Source organism: Taeniopygia guttata, chromosome 4 (genome assembly GCF_048771995.1).
Source record: "Taeniopygia guttata chromosome 4, bTaeGut7.mat, whole genome shotgun sequence".
Taxonomy (NCBI): Eukaryota; Metazoa; Chordata; class Aves; order Passeriformes; family Estrildidae; genus Taeniopygia; species Taeniopygia guttata.
In genome coordinates, this window is record NC_133028.1 from 25,367,856 (window position 1) to 25,390,829 (window position 22,974).

Below are 22,974 nucleotides of genomic sequence, written 5' to 3' on the forward strand. Positions count from 1 at the left end.
CACTTGCTAAGAGTTTTAAATGGAACTGTTGTGTGGATTGGGATGATCCACTCTTCCCCATTGTATAGTGTGACTTCCATCTAGGATAGCATTTTTTATATTCCCTGGTCACCCAGAACCTTAGACCTAAGGGGGAGATTTATTGTCTGAGCTGCTTCCCTTGTAGGTGCTGTAGAAATTTTTCAGGTAAGAGAATGATTTTTTTTTAAATTGCATTTCTGTTTGCCAGCAATTGATTTATTACTTCCTCCTGGAAACTAGCTCAAATAAAAGCCTACTGCATACTGCCTGAGAAGCAACAGGATAGAGACACACACCATAAGCATGCATGTGTCAAATGTCTGGGGGGGCATTCTTGTGAAATATGTCATTTACCAAGTACATTTAACAAAGAATTTTCTGAAAGAAAAATTAGGATTAATTATTTGGAGATCACAGGAAAAGAGAAGGATGTTGTCAGAAGGGAGGAAGTGGTTAGGAGAAGCCAGGGAAGATGGTAACACACTCCTCCTGAGCAAATGACCACAACATAATAGTAAGGTGCACTTCCAGAGCAGGATAAATACAGGCTAAATTATCTACACATCTGTTTTGCTGATGATCTTAAGAAATTATCTAGTATGAGAGAGATCAGGGATTGCTAAGTGATTTGCCAAAGGCAATATATATAACTGGAACTAAGGAATTTTTAGTGTCAGCTCCATCCCCCACCAGGAAAGGTATGAGTAAAGGCTTGCATGCAGATATGCAGGTGATACTTCACAGAATCAGAAGCTGACAGAATTTGCAAAAGACAGTGGAAGGGAAGTGATGGGAAAAGAAAACAACATACAGACATGAAATACACCTACAAAAGAATGCTTATATGGGGCTTTATGATTCAAGGCCCTTCTTCCAGGGTACAGACCATTTAAAGAAGGGATTTTCTTAGCATTACCACTAGCAGAGAGTTCTTAAAGCCTGTTTTTATTGTTATATAGGCTGGAGAGTGTATAGTGTTGATCTGTCCTGTAGTTAAAATGATGTTATTGTGCCTTGCTTTAACAAAGGTATGACAGCCAGCTATTTCCTGTTAACCATGCCTGGTCCCTCCAGTTTTTCATATCTCTACACTATAAGAGGAAAGAATCAGATCACATGAAGGAACTGGTGTAAGAAAAAAGCAAAAAGAAATTAAATAAATCCAGTGTCATATAATTGCCTTCCACAATTCATCATTATCATTATGTTAGTAACAGTTAGTAAGCTTACTACAAGAACTTCCCTTTTTGAGTGTAAGACACACCTGAACTGCCTCTGTATCAGCTGTTTCCATTTAGGAAGATCAAGAGTGTTTACTTGAACAGTGTATAGTGTGAAAATGAGGACAGGCTAGCTTGTGTGAGACTGTCCTCAAAACTTACCATGTGATCATCTAGGCTTCCTGTTTTCAAATACAGGAACATTATTCCTGGGGGTTTAAAACATAAACATATGTTTTAGGAATGAACTTCTAAAAATAGTGCTTAGAGTAACACATCTTGTAGATCATTTGCCAGTGTTTCAAGTATCTGCTGGTTTGTATTTCTGCTTTAAGTTCACATTAGCTGGGGAACTCAAAACTTGACTATGAAAAATAACATGATAAGAGGGTCAAATAATGTTTTAAGGGAATGAATTTCTCAGAGAAAAAAATTGTTTAAAATAGCTTTTATTTGATATTTGGTTACTTTACCCTCTAAAATGTCTAACATGAAGTTGATGAAACTCCTTCTGACCACAGAAAATACGTTCAATACTTTATGAAGCAAATTTATTGATGAAGAAGAATAAAATTACTCAAAATTGAGTTAAGAAATGCAAAAGAGGTTTCTGAAGTTTGAAACATCAAAAGTGCTTTTTAAAATGCTGATGCAAATTATTTGAAAAAATAAATTGCAAACTAGTAGCTCAGTCAAATCTCAGGTGAGTCAGAGAGCATTATGCCAGAGGATGAGATCCAGATACTCTTTTCCCAGGATATCTGTTAATTGTCTGATTCACCTCTCTGATCATAGGAGATTATTTGTTACTTCTCATACAATGTTTCCAGTGTGGCGAGCTTGTGTTAGTTATTTCTCATCCCTACAATCTTTGGTTTTCTTAGAAGTAGTTACATTAGAATACTGGAGGTTCTGACAAAAACATGCAGTGCATGGAACTGAATCTGATGTTTCCTGTTCCTTTTTAAGCTCTGCTTCTCTGAGGAAGGGTGGGGCAGAGGTTTTGGAGTTGTGTGAGGAGTCATAGAGGATATGTGTGTGGTGAGGGGTGACTGCTCTTCAGCAGCATTGCATATGCAGTTTAAACGAATAGCTCCTCATCCAGTGGTGAGGAATTCCATCTTAACATGCTGTCATGTTAAAATGTCCAGTGTTCTTCCTCCCTGCTTTCCCAGCTGCTTTATTTTTTAGAAATAGTGGTCACTGGGTATCAAATGCTAGAAAAGATAATAGATTATGTAAACCAAAAATAAATAGAATTTAGAAGGTTTTGAAATTCATGAGGTGTATTTTAGCTTTATAGATTATTTTGCCTATATAATTTTTGCTGAATGAACAGGGTCTCTTGTTTAAGCTTCTGCATACCCATTAGCCCTGGGAGATCAAGAAAGAGTTCCTGCCTTCTTCATCAGTATCAGATGTTTGTTAGCCTGGTCTTATGAAAACAAACATGATTTTCACTACAAATGTAACCTGCTGTCAGGTGTCTGGCTGGTGGCATCTTGTGAAATTTCCTGGCATTTACTTACTTAAGTTTGCTCCTCGGACATTGTACACTATAACAGTGTGTAAAGATATGTCAAATTATTGGGCAAAGGCATGGTTAATTGACACACCCTGTATGATTCATGCTAAAGATGAAAGCTTGAAGGAGTGATAAATTTAACAGAAGAAATTATGGTAAAACTCTCCCTGGTAATCCAGCATAGTTATATTTAAAGCAAACATTTATTTGAAAAGGCCTTCCATTGTACAAAATCATTTTTAAAATTACTGATTTGTAGCAGCAGAAACAATTAAGGAGACTTGATGTTTGTTCAAAATGGCCAAGCCTTAAGGATGCCATCCAAAATCCATAAGTTTGGGGGTTTTTTAGTCATTGAACTGCCAAAATTGGTGATTGCAGGGGAAAAACCCCCAACCTACCTCTTTTTGGCCAATCATCTTTTAAAATTCTTTAAATTTCAGTACTTCTCCCAGGCAGTAGGATTAGAGGAAGCAAATGTAGAAGATGCCGCATTCTGTGAAAATAAGAGGATGCCATGTATTTTAAGAAATCTTCACAACTTCTTCTTTCTTGCTTCTCTAAGAAGTCACAGATGTAGCTGCATTCCCTTGCAACCTTTGGTAGTCTGATAATTACTGGGACCAGAGTGTTTGGTTCTGAGAAAAAAAGGAAAGCCTTTTCCTCAGACTGGTCCCTTAGGATGTCTGGGGGAGCACTGAAGAAAGGCCTTGGAAGCACAGTAGGGTACTGCCAGGGGATGCTGAGAGGAAATGCTATATAGAGGATTTGGTGTTTTTTTCTTCTCCTTCATGTGCAGGTCATGGTTTCTAAAGAACATGATTTTCATATACATGGTTACAGTCTTCCAAGACACCATCACTATCAATAGCTATCTCCATCTAATGGTGAGAAGACAAAAATGTCCCATCTTAATTTGATGAGATGAAGAGACCAGATAACCATTAGAGAAAAGCTTTCTAGCTGTGACACAGACATCCTGGCTTTTTAGGAAGTTTCAAGAATCTCCTTTTTCAGAACAGAATGGACTGATGTGGAGATACGAATAGTACCCAATTTTTAGAGGACCTGATGAAGGCATTGTGCTCATGTGTCAAGAATTCTGCAGTTGTAATAGAGGAATCAAGGAAGATATGTACAAGAAGACAGTGTGGATAAAATAGTCAAGTTTATAGTTTGGAAAATTACTATTTAGAGCAACATTTTGGAGCAATCTGAACAGGACAGAGTGGCATTTTTCAGAAGAGAAAGATACCACATGAACAGAATTGATACATACACATGAATTGATTGAAATGAAAGTAGGGATTAGTTTGATTTAGAAGCAGCTTTTGTGTGGAAATTTAGAAAGAGATTTTAGTCAAAAATTTTGCTAGAATCTATGCAGGTAGTAAGATACCAGATCTTACTGGTAGGAATGTAACCCAAAGCGAGAAATACTGATGATTTTGGGCTCATGCAATTTATAGTTTTAAATAAATATACAATTAACTGTTCTATGGAAGAAGTAATACAAGAAATGTAGCAACCATTAGTTAACACTTTCAAATTGTAAAAAACTTCATTATAAAAGCCAGCACTTTTGAGCTTCTACTAAAGGCCTTTTCTGACTGCATTGCGTGATTTGATAAAGTGAGCAACATGTATAGCTATAAGTGAGTATCACCTATAGCTACGAGCTTTGGCTCTCTGTAGGAAAACAAATTCCTGGGTAGAATGCTAAAGCTTAGCTAGGTGGATAAAGGAGCACTGACATGGAATTTATTAATCCTCTGTCAGTTGTTAAAAGTTCTCAAACCTCTTTCTAATTCACTGGAAGAAGTTTGGTTGCCTTTCACTGGCAAGTCCTCACTTTGTAGGAGGCTGTATCCAGATGCCTATTACCAAATTGTTGACTTCTGAGTATAAGAAGGTTTGTTAACCATCAGCATGGACTGCAGTGTCTGAGATGAGGATTCCTTTCAAAATGCTGTTCTCTGCAGAATTAGCAGCTTGTCTCCTTTTCTGCACCATGCTACAGCATGAGAAACTGGTGGGTGGACTACTATTACAAAAATATTGTGCATTTAAAACAGAGTAATCAAATTATAGAATCCTGAAAGGTTTGATGAAATTCAGATAAATTCAGTCTTTGAAGCAAAACTTCTGACCTCACATAACCTATTAACAGTCTGGGTTAGGTTCATTATGAAAATTAATTCTTTCCCTAGGCTTATTCAAAACTGTAGCTGTGACTTTTTATTGAAAGCCTTTACAGAATTGTTGTGTAACTTGCTGTATTTTCAAACGTTTCTAGAGATATTACACTCCTTGGACTATATGTAAAGTGTTCCAGGTGCAATGGCAGATCCCATCCGCTGGGCCCGATACCGCTGGCAGCGACTGATACCAACAGAGGGCAGAGAATGCAGCAGCAACAATTCAAGTAGCAAGTGCTATCAATTGTCAAAAACTACTGGCAAACATAGGGTAGTAATACCCTGTTTGGGACATTTTAAAGAAGAGTATGAAAAATTATCAAAACTGTACATGAACAACAAAATACGGACTACTAGGTATACTTTATTGACTTTTTTACCACGGAATTTATTTGAACAATTTCACAGGTAAGGAACTCCTTTGTGATTGTGGTAATTCATCTGAAGTTGAATCCTTCTATTTAAACATTTGTGTGTGTTAGTATGTATTAAAAAATTATTCCTCCAGCTGACCTTTCACTTCTGAAAGATACATCTTATATGGCCAAAGTTTTTTGAGCATCATCATTGTTGAGCTAATCCATTTCTCCTTAGCTTACGTACTTTCCGCTTATTCTGTTCTTTGGACTATTGAACTATTCCTTGCCCTTGGAGCACTGCCACACACCAATCGACAGTGGGATTTTCAGCTTATTTCCTGCAAATGTTTTTTTCCCCTTCCCTCGTCTTTCTGTCTTGCCAGTTTTTTTCATCTTCCTTCTGCTTGGAGAACTGCTGATCTGTCAAGCTGCACAAGGAGGTTACAGGATGGCTTCCTTTTTAAAACATGTCATCTTCCCTAAGAGATGATAAAATTAATTTTAATGGACCTGGAAATTGGAGAGTGCAAAGTTCATCAGTGCCTCACTATGGAAAACATGTGCTTGGAGGACAGTTTTGAAAATACAGGAATTTCTCAGTTTCTGCATTATCTGATAATGTATGTTAAACAACTGTGTGGCTAAGTAATCTGTTGACTGGAGAGTAAAAACAGAGTTCTGGATAGTTATTCCTCAAATTGCAGGTGAAGAAAAGATAAATCGCTGATAACTGAAATGTCTATATAGCATGAAGTGGGGAAAAAAGGACCATTGCCTGTTAAATGGTTAAAACACAGTTAAATCCTGTGTTTTCTCTTTGTTTCAGAGTTGCCAATTTATATTTCCTATTTCTGGTTGTCCTAAATTGGGTTCCTCTGGTTGAAGCCTTCCAAAAAGAAATTACAATGTTACCTCTGATAGGGGTTCTGACAATTATTGCAGTGAAAGATGGCCTAGAAGATTACTCAAGGTACAAAATGGATAAACAGATAAACAACTTAGTAACCAAGGTATATAGCAGGTAAGAGACAAGAGTGTTTGTGGTTTATTGTTATTATTAGATTATGACCATCATATGAAAGAATTGGGGATAACTTTTGCTTACCTTCTGGATACTTAGAAGCATAAAATAATGTAATTTGGAAAAGGTCTCTGCAGGTGATTTAGTCTTAACCCCCTGCTCAAAGCAGGACTATTTAGATCAGTTCACTCAGACTAACTGCAACTCGATCATCAGTTTTGTTAAATGGTTATTATATTAGTGTAAAATCGGCAAAAAAAAAAATTGCTTGAGGCAAATGAGGTCATGAATGTGTTTGTATGGTATTAACCAAGGTACATTGACTAGTTAAGCATTATTGTACATAGCATTTGTTTTGAAAAGTATATTTTTAATTCTTCTAAAATGGCTTCATGGAAATTGAATGGCTGCTAGTTTATCACTTATTAATGGCATCATGTTGTACTCATAGTGCAATACCATTTCCCCAAAGAGAACAAGGCCGTTTTCTATGTGAGTGCATCACACAGTTCAGTATGAGTGTTACCATCTGTATTGCACCGTGCAGGACTGCAGTGTTACGTACTGTGGGTACAAGACAGCCAGGGAGTCTGCTAGGCAGTCACTATCATGGATGATAAAAACACAGGAATGCATCATATTCTAAACCACCAAAAAACTTCTCTAAGTATGTGTATGAGTGCTGCCCATGTAATTATTTTTCCTTTATACCTGTCATAAAAGGATATTCCAATACATAAAATACAAAGATAAAGGAAGCATAGTGAATGGTTTTTTTCTTTTTTGCATGCTCTGTTTCCATGTGGGAAAACGAGTATTTGGAAAATGTCACTTTTGATATGTTGTAGGAGCCATCACAAATAGAACCTGTAAGTTTTTTCTCAGTTTCAGCTTATGCATTTGTGAAAAATCACTATTCTTCTATGTATTACAGGAGAGAGAAGAAATACATAGATGAGTGCTGGAAAAATGTCAATGTTGGGGACTTTGTCCGGCTTTCACGTAATGAAATCATTCCTGTTGACATGGTGCTGTTATATTCTAGTGACCCAGATGGGATCTGTTACATTGAAACAGCAGGCCTTGATGGAGAAACCAATCTAAAGCAGAGACAGGTGGTGAGAGGATATTCCGAACAGGTGAAAATTGTGCTTTTCTAGTGGTGTAAGAAGGCTGACATGACAGGTGGTAAACTAAAAAAATCCAAACAACTCAGCCCTCTAGAGTGCCTAATTCATGGTAGGTCAGTAATCCCCATCTGAAAATCAATGTACTAGGGGTAACACAGTTCTAATTTGTTGCTTGAATGATTTTGGAGCAAAGCTTTGTATGTTCACATAGCCCAGAGAAAGACAGATCTATTTCAAGTGATGAAAACCAGCAAAATTAACAATTTAGGTAAACCTCAAGTAGTTACTTATGGTGCATAACATGTCATAGGTGAGAAATTCGAGTTTTTTAGAAGGGATTTCTGTGCTATATGAAGACCTAGAGAGCAGAGCAGATACTATGTTTTTCACCCTTTCTTCACATTGCAAGCACTTTGTTGTCGCTATAGGACACGAGAAAGCAAACGCGAGCCAATTGCTACCTTGCAAGGCAAAAAAGAAGAGCGTTTATTTTCTGACTCCAATTTTTATACTTCTCCAAAGGTGACAGTGGATTGGAGAGTGAACGGGCCACCTCTCCGAAGACATTGGACAAAGCACTAGTACATTAAGTCTCTCCACCCCCATGAAGGAATGCAAAACAATACATTATTTACAGAAACTGTGTGGGAAAGTTTCCCAATAGAATGTAAATTCAGAAGGCTTAAGAAAACTCAAGAATCAGGGCGACACTTTGTTACTCTATATCATATTTTAATATTATGCCTAGCAGCCAGAATGCTGGAGGCTGATAACAAAAAAGGCAATATTAAAAGATTAAAGAATCCCGACGTTTCTGTAGTGTTCCATTCTGCTGCTGAAACACCATGCTTAAAACAACAGCAGGGAGCTTTAGTGTTGTCCATAACGACAGTTTAGTCCTCTGGAGATAAAATTCCCTGAACTGCCTCTGAATTTATAGCCGGGGTGAGGAAGTGAGAAGTTGTCTCTAAGTGCCATTACTTAGTGCGTGTGGTAATGCCAGAGATGTGATGTGTTATCCATGAACAAGGCTGTTTCCTATCCCCTAGCAGTCACATGCTTGCTCTTATTTTTACTTCTGTTTTTTATTTATTTATTTATTTATTTAATCTTAAAACAGGAAGGCAGGAAGGACTGTTTGATCCTTTTTAAAATACATATTATTACATAAAGCAAAATTCTAATAGTTCTTCAGGCTTACAGCATACTGAGGTGACCCAGTTCTCATAACAGCTCCTGCTATCAAGATCTGCTTTGAGTTCCATTCAAGAAAGAGACTGATTTCTTTATTTTCAAAAGTCTTCTCTTTTATACCAGGAAACATAGGAAAACTTCTCAAGAAATAACGTACAAAGGCTTCTACTCTCAGTATTTGCTTTGCCAAAATTACTATTATAATGAAAAAATATAGCAAATAAATGTATAGTCCAGGAAGATCTGAGTGTCCATATCAAGACACCTGCTTTTGGACATAGGTTTTGTAACTTCTGTTTTATGCTGGCAGAATGTAGATAGCTGTGTCCACTATAGCTTACACCCAGAGTTTCAGTACTTGCTCTTTCAAGGTATATTGCAAGAAGCTCTACCAGCAGTAGGTATTTCGATGTTTCCAGATGGTAGAAGAAAGTAACTGACTGCTTTGGCTATTTCACTTTGAGAGTAGCTCTTATTTGGGTAATCAGTGTGCAGTGCAAATTCCTTGTGAAGCATCAGTCAAGTATTCTGTCTATAACATCTTGCAGAAATGTTGTACCTCCAATGCAAATCAACATGAGAAGGGTCAGTTAACAGGTCTTTCACAGTTATCTAAATTTGCAAAGAGTCTGAATGTATCTCCTTGTCAAAGGCTGCGTTCATATTTACTTCAGGTAAATACAGTGCAACAAATCAATACAGCAAAACATAGCAAAAATGTATTTCAATCAAGCTAACAAAGTACTTATAACAATATGATGTCTTTTGAGTTTCAAATTCTACTTACAGGATTGTGTTTTAAGTTCACAGTTGCTGTTCTGCCAGTGTGAAGTCATCCAGCTTCACGCTGCCTTCTCAGAGAATTAGTAATGTAATTATGTCTTTACGTGTAAAGATGTAATTATGTCAAAGAACTATTCGATGTCACCTGTGAATTAGAGAATTATGCTTGGGAGTCTGAAATCTTAAATTGGTCATTGGGGTTTTTTAAAAAGAGTAGAACAAATGACTTTCCAAAGAGTTAGTGGCAGGTACTCAGCTTGAAAATGACTCAGTTATACTAGAGACAAGCCTATGTTATAGTAGAGACTAGAAGCGTATGACATTAAATGAAATTAAGTTGCAATAGCAGGTAGTTCCAAAGATGAGGCTTTTGGCTTTTCTCTTACTTCTTGTCATGTTTCATTCTTATTAATACAGGAGATTTGTTTCAATTGACTTTTCACTGAAGAGCTCACCTGTTTTTTGTTTGCAATATGTAGTTCCGGTCTTTGATAACAGCCCTAGCCCTTTCTTTGGTACTTTTAAGTATCAAATATCATTGCAAAGTTCTACCTGCTTGCTTTGTGTTAGCATGGAAGCCATCCTGGTCATGGTATTGGGAAAAAAAATCTGTTTGCAAGAAATTCTGCTTGCAGAGAAGACACTGTCTCTTCTTTTAGTTTTTGCATTATCATATAATAAGAAAAATCTATGAGAAATCTCTGCCTTTCAGATGTTCTTACTGCTTTTGCATTTTTTAATTTCTCCTTGTCCTTCTATCCATTTTTTTCCTTTCCTGTGTTCTCAAAATATCAGCAATTGAAGTGATACTTGACAGTGTCTAATATTTACTAGGAAGTCCTATGGTATGTAAATCTGATTTATTATATCTAAATCTGGGTAGGAGACCATCAACACCACCAGCAACCTACAGTTTAGAGGCTGAATTGTTAGATATTAGTATCTGAACCTCTAAATTTACGATGTTTTTAAGTTCTATCACACTTTGTCTGAGTTCTCTGGGGTTTTTTTTCCCTTCCCATGGTTTTAGGTCTCTGAAATTGATCCAGAAGAATTTTCCAGTAGAATTGAGTGTGAAAGTCCTAACAATGACCTCAGTTGTTTCCGAGGCTTTGTGTAAGTAGGTGGCTCTTGGTGTCTCTTTAAACTATTGTAATTTGCTTTGGCATTCTTACTAATTTTAGGAGATCTTGTAATATTTGCTTTAAGAAATAATGGTATGGATGGAGGTCAGTTTGCACCACTGCGCTTCTGAGTGCAGCGCAACAGACAGAGCTCCAGAAGGGTTTTCTGAGCAGCAGATGGTCACTGACGCTTTTTATTTTGTATTAAATATTTTCAACATCTTAGTTCAGGCTGTTTTGCAAACTTCATACTTGAAATAGCTATTTTAAATCTCCTCTTCATAACATATGGTATCTATAGTATTTGATCTGGACCATGGCCTGACTGCAAGCTGCTTTGCTTAGAATTGGAAATCAGAAGGACTGGCTTCCTTTTCTACTCTGATTTGTTTTGTGTAACCTTCAGTCAGTTGATCAAACTCCATTTGACCAGTGTGCCTATCTCTGTCTTTTCTTCAGGCTGGGTTTATGTTATTAGTTTCCTTCATGGTTAGGATTGGAAGGGACCTTAAGGGACTAGATGATCATTAAGGTCCCTTCCAACCCCAGCCATTCTATGATTTTGTGATACTTACATGTTTATGGCTTTTGACATATAATAGGAAAACAAAATACTGTTTTATGGGGTAACCTGTTGTCAAGTGTTGAGAGTTAGAATGTCTTTATTTTTCCCTTTGCACACTGACACATTAGATATTTGAGAATAAAAATAAATACATATAAATCTTAGCCTCTGAGGAAGCACCTTGACAAAGAGTAGGCCTGGCTGCACTGGAAGTATACCTCTGGATTGATGGTGCTCACATTTTATATTCTTTTCAAATATTTTCTGATGCTGCTAATCCAAATAGGATACGGTTTTAGATTTCCAGTATTTGTCTTGGACCCCTTTTCAGTAGTGTTGCCTACTTGTCATATGCCAGATGACAAATGCTCGGCTTACAAATGCAAAAAAAATTGTAATGGAGTGCCCACATGCTCTGATTTTCTAGGATGATCTGCTTTCATGTTGCTCCATTCATTTGAAAAGTCCTATCAGACGTGTCAGGTTGGCAGTCAGTGACTTGCATCTTCTTTGGGAAAGCTGTTCCTAATGGTCTTGCAAAGCCTGGCTGGTAATTGCTGGATTCCTACAGCTGACATGAGGTGCTTTTTTTTACAGTGAGCATTCAAACATGGATCGAGTGGGTCTTAGCAAGGAAAACTTACTGCTCCGAGGATGCACAGTAAGAAACACAGAAGCTGTGGTAGGCATAGTGGTATATGCAGGTTAGTGAACTGCCCTGGCTTTCACAGTCTGCCTTGCAAACAAGATAGTTGTATGTCCTAAGAAACAGTATTGTACAAAGGGGAATTGGGAGAGTAAAAGCTTGAATCCAGCAGAAGGCAGCCTTAGCTAGGAATGTTAAGAATGCATATCTGGGTTAAGGTTTTTTCTGTTTTCACAGTAAAAACTGATCCCTCTGATTATTCCTGGAAGGGCAGATCTGTTGTAACTCAACTTGTTAGTTGCAGTGGTAAACTAAGATTTTGAAATACACGTGGAAATGCATGACTTGCTTAGGACTTTTTTCTTAACCAAAACTGAAGCTAGTGCTGTTCTTCTAGTTCTGCTCTACAATTTGTAGAAAGGACAGAAGTTTTTACACTTACTGGTATGATGTATACAGCCAGATAGTTGTAACACAGGTGTAGGGTTTTGTAGAAAATCATAGAAATACTATGGAAGAATGATGTTGTTTCTATAGGAAAGAATATTAGTGAATATAGTTAATGTAAGCTAATAAAAGTTAATGTATACATGACAGATTTTGATTTAACTTGTTCAGTTTTCTTTAGGACAGAATTCATGTATTGTAGGAGAATATTATTTGCTCATATTTATAATGGCTATTCAGATATTAGTTAATAGAAATATTCTGTTTCCCAAAGCTTTAGAATATAAAGCACTTGAAGTTGTGATACCTGTTATTAGAGAATTTCAATCTCCTTTTTGGTTGCAGGTCATGAAACTAAAGCTATGCTGAATAACAGCGGCCCTCATTACAAGCGCAGTAAATTGGAAAGAAAAGTGAACACTGATATTCTTTGGTGTGTTCTGCTTCTACTTTTGATGTGTTTAACTGGTGCAGTAGGTAAGTGAGAATCACTCAGATTCCTGCTATTTTCCTCTCTCAGCCTACAGTGGTTAGTGTTTTATTTTGGGGCTGATTTTGTCAGTCTTCATCCATATGTAATTTCCTGAAAGTTGGGAGTTCTGTGAGGTTTAAGTTCATGTTGTCATGTTTGATCTGGAGTGTAGTTAAAAAGTGTGTTTCTGATGTGAGTCTTTGGGTCTAGAACCTGTTTCTCCATTCAATTTATCTTTTTTCTTGCTTACTGTTCTGCAAAACTCCTACTTTCTCTTAGGATTTTTCAGGTAACATGAGATGCATATACACAGACCTAGTGTGACTAGAGTTGTACTTACTTGATATTTTAGGGATTTATTAAATTATTAACTTGACTAAATCTAAACAGACTGACTTTTCTGACAGATCATAAAGGTGTTTAAAATATGTTAAAAATTTTTAAAATGGTAAAAATATCTTTAATAAAACTTCTTCAGATTACGCTTTAAAATGATGACATGATTATGTGTTCACTAGTAGACTAAAACCTGGACAAGCAAGGATAACAAAATTAATTGCCAGAGGGCTTTTTTGGAGGGGAAAAAACTGTTTGTGAAGTGTAGTTAATAATTCTTTGTTTCTGAGGTGTGCTGTATAGATGCTGTTGATAGATCATGTATGTATTGATCCTTGGGACTCCTGTTGGGAAAAAGCCCAAGATATAAAATTGTAGTTTAAAATCTTAGAAAGAACTGTAGAGTATAAGAGCTAACACAGCAACCCTGAGCTGTGATACACTTTAAATGAAACTGATTGACTTTATCTTGTTCTTGTTTTCAAGGTCATGGAATTTGGTCAAGTAAGTATTCAGAAGTACCTTTTTTTAACATCCCCGGGCCAGATGGGAAATTGAGTCCTCCAACATTAGCAGGCTTCTATATGTTCTGGACAATGATCATTTTATTACAGGTAACTGGTGTTTGAACATGGTCATATTCTGATCTCATTTGTACCCTTGAAGTGGCTCTTCTGCTTTAGTAGAGGCACTTCATGTTTGTAACTGGCCAGAGACTTTGGTTTTATTTAATCCCTATATTTTTTATTTTGGTAGGTCTTGATCCCTGTTTCTCTCTATGTTTCTATTGAGATTGTCAAATTGGGACAAATTTATTTAATACAGAATGACATTGATTTTTACTATGAGAAAACAGACTCAACTATTCAGTGTCGAGCACTAAATATTGCTGAAGACCTTGGCCAGATTCAGTATATTTTCTCTGACAAGACTGGAACCCTCACTGAAAATAAGATGGTTTTTCGGAGATGCACCATTGCAGGACAGGAGTATTGCCATGAGGAAAATGGTAAGACACTAAATCTTTGTTCACCTGGATCATTTTTCCAACATATTTGATACCATGAACTAAATATTCTTTACTTGTTGTGGAAGGAAGTCATGCTTACTTGGTTTTGTTTCTCACCATGGAAGATTCAGAACCCAGAACACTGGAAAATTACCTATCTACTCTTTCCTCTCTTTTTTTTTTTTTCTCTCCAGCTAGAGTGCCAATGCGTACCTAGCATTTCAAGCTTTAAACATTGTTGACTGTCCTAGCAGTGTACCACCTTTATGTAGTATATGTTAAGACTCCACTTTGACATAGTTCTGCTCTTGAGGATATAGTAACCCAAATTAAATACATGCTTAACAGTATTATCACATTATTTAAGTAATTTTAAGGTACAAGTCAGTCAGATGACTGTTGTACATAGCATTTGTTGTCTTAGATCTTACACAGCTGCTTATTATTAGCCAAAAAGTCAAGAAGCAGTAGTAATGATTAGTTGCTGTCTTATTGTCTAAAAGTGTAGGATCTTTCCATATGTATTTCATGGGAACCAACTTGAAGTCTTCTGGGAGCTGGGAGAAGGTACAGCTCCAGACATAAGAGAAAACTGGGCAGAGTGATGTGAATGACTTAATTAGCCATTCTATTAATTATATAAAACCACAAAGTATTTATTATCATTACCATGTGTATGTACTAGTGTCTGCAGACATTTGCTCTTTTGGTAGTGAACAACGCAAATATTCCATATGAGATCAAGAGTTAGGTGCTGATGATTGGTGGACATGTGAGGCACAGCTGTGTAGTAAACCCTTTTTGTGGTTTTGATAGTTTTGCTGCTAGATACAGCTGCTCACTACAAGCAAAAGGCATGCTCTGCTGGCCACAGTATTGAATCAGTTCAGCCCTTCTTTTGTTGTGTCACAAGACCAGATTTTACAGACAAATTTTACCGCCATTTCTGCACATATTTTTTTTTTAATTGCTATGGTGAGGGTTCCCAGATGCTTCTTTGGGTTTGTACAGGGAAGAATGACAACAGCAAAGTGAGAAAAAATGTTTAAGTTTTGAACTTGATGAATTAACAACTTAAATAAAAAGCACATTATATTTTCAAAGCATTTCCTAAATCAAGGAAAACTTCAGAAAAGAAACCAGAGTGGTGTGAGTGATGCAGTTGTGGTTGATTCAGATCTCAGTGTGCCGTGGAAAGTATGCCTCCACATGCTTCTGGTAGTAGTTCATATAAAGTTATCTTCCAAAATTATTAGTGTGTTGATTATGTATATAATTGCTTCCTCCTGTGGCCTGTCTTTTCTCTGGAGAGTAAATATGCATTTCTTCCTAACAAATTAGAAATTGTATGAGCCCTGAAAATCAGTTTGAAAAACATTGGAGGTCCTGTTTTTTAGCCCTAGTTTATATTTGTTTACATGCATAGAGCTGCTGTTTGCAAGGCTCTTACTCCATATGGTAAGAGTTGCAGTGGAACATGGTCTTCTACATAGAAGCTGCCTCATCTGAACATACATTTCTATGTTTGTATCTGCATTTCCCAGGGTAAAGGGATGCCTGTGATTCAATGTAATCCTCTAAAGAGATGCCCCCAGGCAGTGTTCTGTCTAAAGTGAGGTGTGCTTCTTTGACCATGTCAGTAGAGCAGTGTGGTGTTGTAAGAGATGCCACATTTTACTTCAGACAGAGCATGCAGCTTCTCCATAGCCTGGAAGCAGAGCAGAATGGGCATGTGTTGTCCAAGCCTGCCTTTACAAACACATACTAAGTCATTGCTGCTGCTTTCTACTAAAAGGTGTCAGTGCCTCATGTGGGATTTTGTATTTGGTAGTTGTGGAGAGCCACAGTCTGTTATGTTTCCATTTACCTGTTTTTTAAAAGAGCTGTATTACTAATTTCATGTTGATCTCAGGAAGATGGCCTGCCAAAGTGTATGTCCTGATCTCTCTGTTTCGTTGAACTCATCAGAATAGCAGGATGGGTGACAGGATTCTTTCATTTGTGTTGCAGAAAGAGAAGGCAGTAGAAAATACAAGACTCACAAATGACATAATAAACCTATTTCCATCTCATTTAGAGCAACAGACCTGGGGACTGACCTGTGGATAGATTTTCTGTTTGCATAAAACAGAATGATATCCCGCTTTTCACTTCTTTCCTGTGCAGTTGGTACCACCTGAAATAAAGTAATAGGGAATTAGTGGTGTTGCTGAATATGTCTGCAATGTATGCTGAAGCTGGTTTTTTGCTAGTGTGCCATTGCTTGTATTCAGACTTCAATGAAATAAATAGGCAACACACAGCTTTCAGAACAGTTTTTCTGTGATGTCTGTGGATTTTAGGCACTGAAGTGCTGGTATATGCTCAGGTAAAACTTGAAAGCTGAGTAGTGTTCATAGTTCCAGCACTTTCCAGAGATTTCAACTTCTGGCATGTGGTCAAACACTCTCAGTACTCCAGTGCAAATACTTGGATATGTTCTTAATCAAGCACATGATAGCATAGGAGTGTTTCCATTTCCTACAGAGATTCTTTACACCATTGATTTGTGGTGAAGAACAGAACTGCATTTACATCTCTGGCACAAAGGTATTACACATGTCCAGACAGAGTTTGATTATTGAAACTTGCTTTTCCATTAAAAATTCTGAAAATGTGTGACTTTTTGTGAGGAGATGTCCAATAGACAGAGTTGGAATGAGTTCCTGCTAGCAGCTGTATATATGAAACCCCTTGACATACAATCCTGATCCATCATAACATAATGCAGAGAAAACTCAGCAGAAGTCTGGTCCTGTTTTCTGGCCTAAAGCAGAATTGTTGCTATTATTCTTTATGAAATTCTTTGTTTTATTTCTTCAGAACCTCCACAAAAGTTCTATTCACTGCTTTCTCAGGCATTCCATTCTAATATGTCCCTCATCTCTGACAAGGTTTGGTTGATACTTAGCCTGAGTCCATCTTGCCACAATACAGAGCCATTGTGTCTTCTGATAGCCACAGTGGTCACAGAAAACAGGCTATTTCCTATCTCCATGCAATTTCCATTCACTTGAACATGCATTTGACTCCCGTCAATGTGCCCTTCTGGAGGTTGTATAACTCCAGTTTATTTTACTGTATCTATGTGACTCATAGATATGCAGAACTCTGGTCATTCTTGTTCCCTCTTCTGGATTCAATCCAGTAGAATGCTGCTCAAACAGGAACACAGTGTAGTGGATTGTGGCTTGTTAGAGGTTTAATTTTTCATAAATGGTGGATTATTCTTAACTATATAACTAATTCTTTACTTCAGGCAGTATTTTGGACATGTTTCTTTTTGCTCGTGAAACAATAATTTTGTTTCCCTTTCCTTAGCAAAGAGGTTGGAATGTTATCAAGAGATGGATTCCAAGGATGAGGATTCAGCTGATTGTCAGTGTGGCTCTTCAGCCCCTACATCAAAATGTCAGGGGAACAACTGGAGAGCTGTGTGTGAACCTTTGAACAGAAAGTCTATGACCCAGTTGTCTGGTAGTTTCTCTGCATTCAAAAGGCAAGAAGAAGCAGGTGATACTTCCAACTCAGGACACATGGCTTTCAGTAGTCCCATTGTAAGTAGAACCTGTTGGGTTTGATGCTAAATCTCTGAATTAACTCATGACGGTATCTCTTTTTACTCCCATTTGATGAGATTGGTTGTCATTTAAGAAATCCTTTCTGTCTTCCACCAAAATCAGAGGTCTCATGATGCCTTGGTTGCATGCTATTTACAACTGACATTACAGACACATGTTGGTTCATGAAGGTGTATACTTTGACTCGTGCTGCTCTGCATCCATGATCACTTCAGGTGAAATTAGCAATTTAATAACAGTTTGGTTTTTTATTTTAAGAGGTTTCTAGCATTTTATTTTGTTTTTAATAGGAAATATCTATATGGTCAATACTTATTTGAGGTCATGTGAGGAAAAAACTCTGCTTCTGTACCTGAAGGTGTCTAAATACCATTTGTCATACTTAATCTCTTATGAAGTGTCTAAGCCTGTGAACTAAGCCTTTAGTGTTTACCTCTTTGGGCAGAAAGTTTTTGCATTTTCAATGGTCTAGTACAAGGTAGTAAAGATGCTAGTGTTCCTCTGTTTCCTGGTATTAGGACTCAGCACAGGAGGGAAGTTGTATGAGCTTCTACACTTCGATCGTCTGTAACTGATTTAACCGCCAGAGACTTAAGTTTATAACCTGATGGAAGCTTTTGTTCATTTCATAATAGGAAACGGATGTTGTACCAGACACACAGCTGCTGGAGAAGTTCAGTCAAATTTCTTTTCATTCCTATCAGCAATCAGAAGAAGGTAGCAGCAAGTCATCTTTGGAGACAATGTATATCACTGACTTCTTTCTTGCTCTGGCAATCTGTAATACTGTTGTAGTCTCAGGTCCCAGTCAGACACATCAGAAGGTAAGATGGCCTTGCCTTTGGTTATTTGGCCATATTTGCAAATAGCTGATCTCCTTTTGGTTCAATTACAAAAAGAAAAATATAATTAACTGACATTTTAAGTATTATCCTTTTCACCTCTGCATTTTTGTCCTATTAGGAAGAAGGGAATTATTCTAAAACCATGGAGTGTAATGAGCTAATAAATAAAATAATACTGATAAACTGACTTCAATCTTTTTGTTTCTGTGACCATTAGTAACTTTTACACAAGACAAATTTGGAGATTAAAATGCAGATGTAATTTTTTCCATATTCTACTTATGGTTTTTTTTAGATATGGGTATAACTTCTTGTAGTAATATATTAACATTCAGGTTACCTTGACAAATAGGTTATTGTTGACTGAAAAATAAGAATAATCGCTGAAGATTCACAGAATATTGAAACTGGAATGCGCTTACCTGTTCCCTGACTATTCAAATAGACATTCAGCAAAAGTATGGAAGGTTAAGTTTTAAATATATTAGTCAGAATAAAAATTGCTTTGCAGTATGGCATAAAGTTGTCTCACCATGAATTAACAGTGCATTTGCTAGTCTGCCCTGGTTTTTAGTAGTTTGGAGTGACCACTTGTTGTTTTCAGTGCACACAACCTAACTTTTTTTTACAAATAGTACTTTTTTAAAAAAATCTTTTGGGTTTTTTCATTGTGGGATTTTTATAATTCCATTTTTTTGCCAGTTTTGACTGTGTTGCAAGTTTATTCCCAAGTTCAGCTTTGATTTCTTTCTTTCATTACATGGTGATTTACATTAATTGACTTTGTTTTTGGAGAAAAAAACAGTAACATGTGCAGAACTAGATTTTGGTGTCTATCTAGGTAGTAAACATACAACCATAGCTGGAGACATTCATAAAACATATCCTGTGGGGTATGAAGTACCTCCTATGTATAAATAAGCCTGGTGTTTTAGTGTGCTTCCAAGCATTCCCAGAAAGGTGTTTAGTAGGCAGCCTAAAGATCTATGTGTGGATGAGGCAGATGAGTTCATAGTCAATAGTTACCTATTCCTTAAATGGGATGGAGAGTAATATACAGGTGAGAATCTTGGTTTTTTGAGAGTAATATGTGTGAATAACTTGCCAACAGGGTAGATCTCCAGGTCACTAGTAGGTTGATTGGGAGGAACAATGTGGAAGGAGGTTTTCTGAATTCATGATTAGGGAATAACAGGAAAGAACTCAAGGCAATGGGAAGTTGCAATGTTGTCATAGGAAGAGGCAATGAAAGGACATTCCTTGTCTCTGTTTCCATGATGTTGAATGGAGACACATTACAGCTTGCTGGAACTGTGGAGGACTGAGCCACAGGTTGTCCCTGCCTTTTGCTTTTCAGTGGCAAAAGAGAACATGCTTCCCGCTAACTCATTCTTACGTCCTCACCAGCAGTGATAAAGGAATGTCAGCCTGCTGTGCCTTATTTTTCTAAGATGTTACCCCCCTAGCTGTTCTGAGTAACAGAAAGCCAGTTATTTTATAACACTGATCACAGGGGAACTGTCAATTTAAAACTCTAAAAACTGTTGATCAGGTACTGTATGTTTATCAGTTCTTGTAGCTAGTTAGTGTGAAGGGGTTGGTTTATTCTTCACAAGTATTTTGCTAATTCAGAACAAGGATTAAAATGTTCAGTTCAATTTGCCACAACTTCAAAAAGTTACAATGTCATACTTACTCTGTTCATTACTGAAAGTTCTGAAAAGAAGTATTGCATGGAGTCATGAATTAAACTTGAAGGATTTACACAGCTTATAGAGGCTATTTACTGTATTTATATGGCTTCATGTTTACTTGAGCTGGCCATCTTTAATCCAAGCAGTCAAAGCCATGGTAAACATTAAAACATTACTTTCATTATGAAACATTCCTACTTTGTAAGGTGTCCTTCCTTAATATAATAAAATAGGAAGAATTTAGCATAAATGCTTTCTCTAACTATTCTGTTCCAGGTGAGACTCTCTTCGCTGAGTAGAATGCCTATTAAATCACTTGAGGAAATCAGGCAAATGTTCCAGAGATTTTCAGTCTGGAGACTAAGTTCTTCCCCACTTCCAAGTGTAAAGGAGTCATCATCTGAAAGCCCCAATAGTTTTGTGAGAAAACTGTCTATTTTTGGAATGAAACTGGCTTCACCTACTTTGGATGGAGCTGATGAAAGGATTTCTGAACCTCACAATACTGACAGCCCAGAAAATTCTCAAGTGCCTGGAGAAATACATTTAGTGAATGTAGCTGCTGGCGGTGAACCCAACCATGCTGTGTCATCTATCGAATTATCTCCCATACCAAAACTAAGTTACGAAGCTGAGAGTCCAGATGAAGCTGCCTTGGTTCATGCTGCTAGGGCTTATAAATGTGTTCTACAGTCTAGGACTCCAGATCAAGTAACTGTGGACTTTGCAGGTCTGGGGTCTTTAACGTTTCAGCTTTTGCATATCCTGCCTTTTGATTCACTGCGGAAAAGGATGTCAGTGGTGGTTCGGCATCCAGTCTCCAACAAAGTGGTGGTGTACACAAAAGGCTCAGACTCAGTCATGATGGATTTGTTGAGAACTGCATCTGAAGGTATCTATAGAACTTGTAATTCTTTGCCCTTATCATTCTTTAATGATAAGTTTCAACATTTTGCTACTGCAGGAATGTATTTAGACCTTCAAAATTTTCTGCTAAATTTAGCTGAAACATCCCTGTTTAATTTACTTTCTCTTCTTTTTGTGTGATAGTACATACTAACAATTCTGAAATTGAAGAGAAGATTAAAGAGAGAACTCAGCAGCATTTGGATGATTATGCTAGAAGAGGACTGCGCACTCTTTGTATTGCTAAGAAGGTATTTCTTTTAATATATATTTTGAAGAATGTTTGCAGTCTGTGACCAGACTCAGTGGTATCACCAACGGAGCAAACATTTTTTTATCCCAATGTTCTTTTGGAAGGAATTTGTAAGAAAACCTAGATCAATTCCTGACATCTGTTAGATTGCCGTTGTTGTCAGTTTAGGATGCCAAGCATCTTAACATCCGAATTTTAAAATGGGTATTGTCAAATAGCCAGATGTTTTTTAGGACTCATAAGCAGGTCTCCTTGTATGAATCTTACCCTGGGTAGACTTCCAGACACAAAAAAGAGATTAAGTTACACCTCTTTTATTGGGTTTCACAAACAGTTTCAATGTTACAAGCTGTGGATGCACAACTGAAGTGATGTTTTGAGATTCCATTTTCAATTCAAACCTGCTCAGAAGTAAAATTCCATAGGGACTGAAATTGGTGAGAAGCCTCTTGACAAAGCTTTATGCAAGGTGAAAGCGCAGGCTGTGTAGCTGTCCAACCATCGAGCTGTACCCAGCTGTGCAGTGGTTCTGCAGCAGTGGCAGCGCTGCAGGTGAGCTGCAGCAGGGACAGTGCACTGTGCCCATTGCCCTGCCTGCCTTCCATGTAAATGGAAATCTGTCAGGCAGCCTCAGGAACATGCAGGGTGCAAAGGAGTAGCCTGGCAGAGTAATCTAACACTCTGAACATTGTACTAAATCCTTGGACATCCTGGAGCATGTAAGCAATGCACTGCCACAGGTTGCACTTGTAGGTTCGGGATGCGGACAGCAGAAGTAACCATGAGAACACTTTTGATACACTGTTTAAAACCCAGCATAGATACATGCCTATGTTTTCCCTCCCTGTGTAGGTGATGAGTGATGCAGAATATGCAGAGTGGTTAAATCATCGTTTTTTAGCAGAAACCAGCATTGACAATAGGGAGGACCTGCTGCTGGAATCTGCCATGAGGCTTGAGACCAATCTAACTTTGCTTGGTAGGTAGAAAATACTCCCAGGTAACTGCCTATGATGTTCATAATTGGAATTTACTTGCAGAAAGCTGTGCTTTGCTTACAATCTGTGTAACACAGAGCTTTCTACAGACTTAGAATTTATCGTCACTCCTGAATTTTCATAAATCTCACTGGTAAGTTTGTACTAGTTGCAAAGTACACTGAAGACAGATGGTACTCTCCTGTCGTCAGTAAAAATCTACTGTTTTGGGGTTTTTTTGTTTCTTTTATTGTTAATATTGTGTATTTTTCTATCTTCACTAGAGTTTTTAAATGTAATTGTAACAAACACATGAAATGATAGTAACAAGTCACAGGCCTGCCTGTGCAAATATTCAGAGATTACCCATTTCTGGGCATATTTTCTATCAGTGTTGTAGTCATGGCACAGCAGGTGTACATGTGCTGTGTTCTCCTGTAATGACATGGAGAGAAGAAGTCAGGCATGCTTCTGCCAGAACCGTTCCTCTGAAGGTCATTCAGCTGTGCAGAAATGAAACAAAAAAATGTTTGTTGCAGGTGTGTGAAAGGTAGACTGCAAGCAGTCTGGGATAATAATTTTAGAGAACTGCCCAGCAAATAACATTTGGAAAACAAATGCAAAGCTCT

The 22,974-nt window shown here is 37.4% G+C and overlaps 1 protein-coding gene across 4 annotated transcripts in view; it reads left to right on the top strand.

Moving 5' to 3' along the window:
- Positions 1-22,974, top strand: part of ATP10D (ATPase phospholipid transporting 10D (putative)) — a 38,630-nt gene that overhangs the window by 3,311 nt on the left and 12,345 nt on the right. For all 4 annotated transcript variants that reach the window (XR_012055581.1, XR_012055580.1, XM_072928142.1 and 1 more), the window contains exons 3-15: positions 5,063-5,372; positions 6,150-6,344; positions 7,279-7,483; positions 10,482-10,567; positions 11,738-11,844; positions 12,579-12,710; positions 13,528-13,655; positions 13,798-14,050; positions 17,411-17,646; positions 18,306-18,494; positions 20,486-21,101; positions 21,260-21,366; positions 22,221-22,347. Coding sequence is in view for 2 of the 4 variants with exons in the window: in XM_072928142.1 (XP_072784243.1) it covers positions 5,107-5,372; positions 6,150-6,344; positions 7,279-7,483; positions 10,482-10,567; positions 11,738-11,844; positions 12,579-12,710; positions 13,528-13,655; positions 13,798-14,050; positions 17,411-17,646; positions 18,306-18,494; positions 20,486-21,101; positions 21,260-21,366; positions 22,221-22,347 (2,647 nt within the window). In the remaining 2 variants the exon portion in view is untranslated. The remainder of the gene's footprint in view (positions 1-5,062; positions 5,373-6,149; positions 6,345-7,278; positions 7,484-10,481; positions 10,568-11,737; positions 11,845-12,578; positions 12,711-13,527; positions 13,656-13,797; positions 14,051-17,410; positions 17,647-18,305; positions 18,495-20,485; positions 21,102-21,259; positions 21,367-22,220; positions 22,348-22,974) is intronic.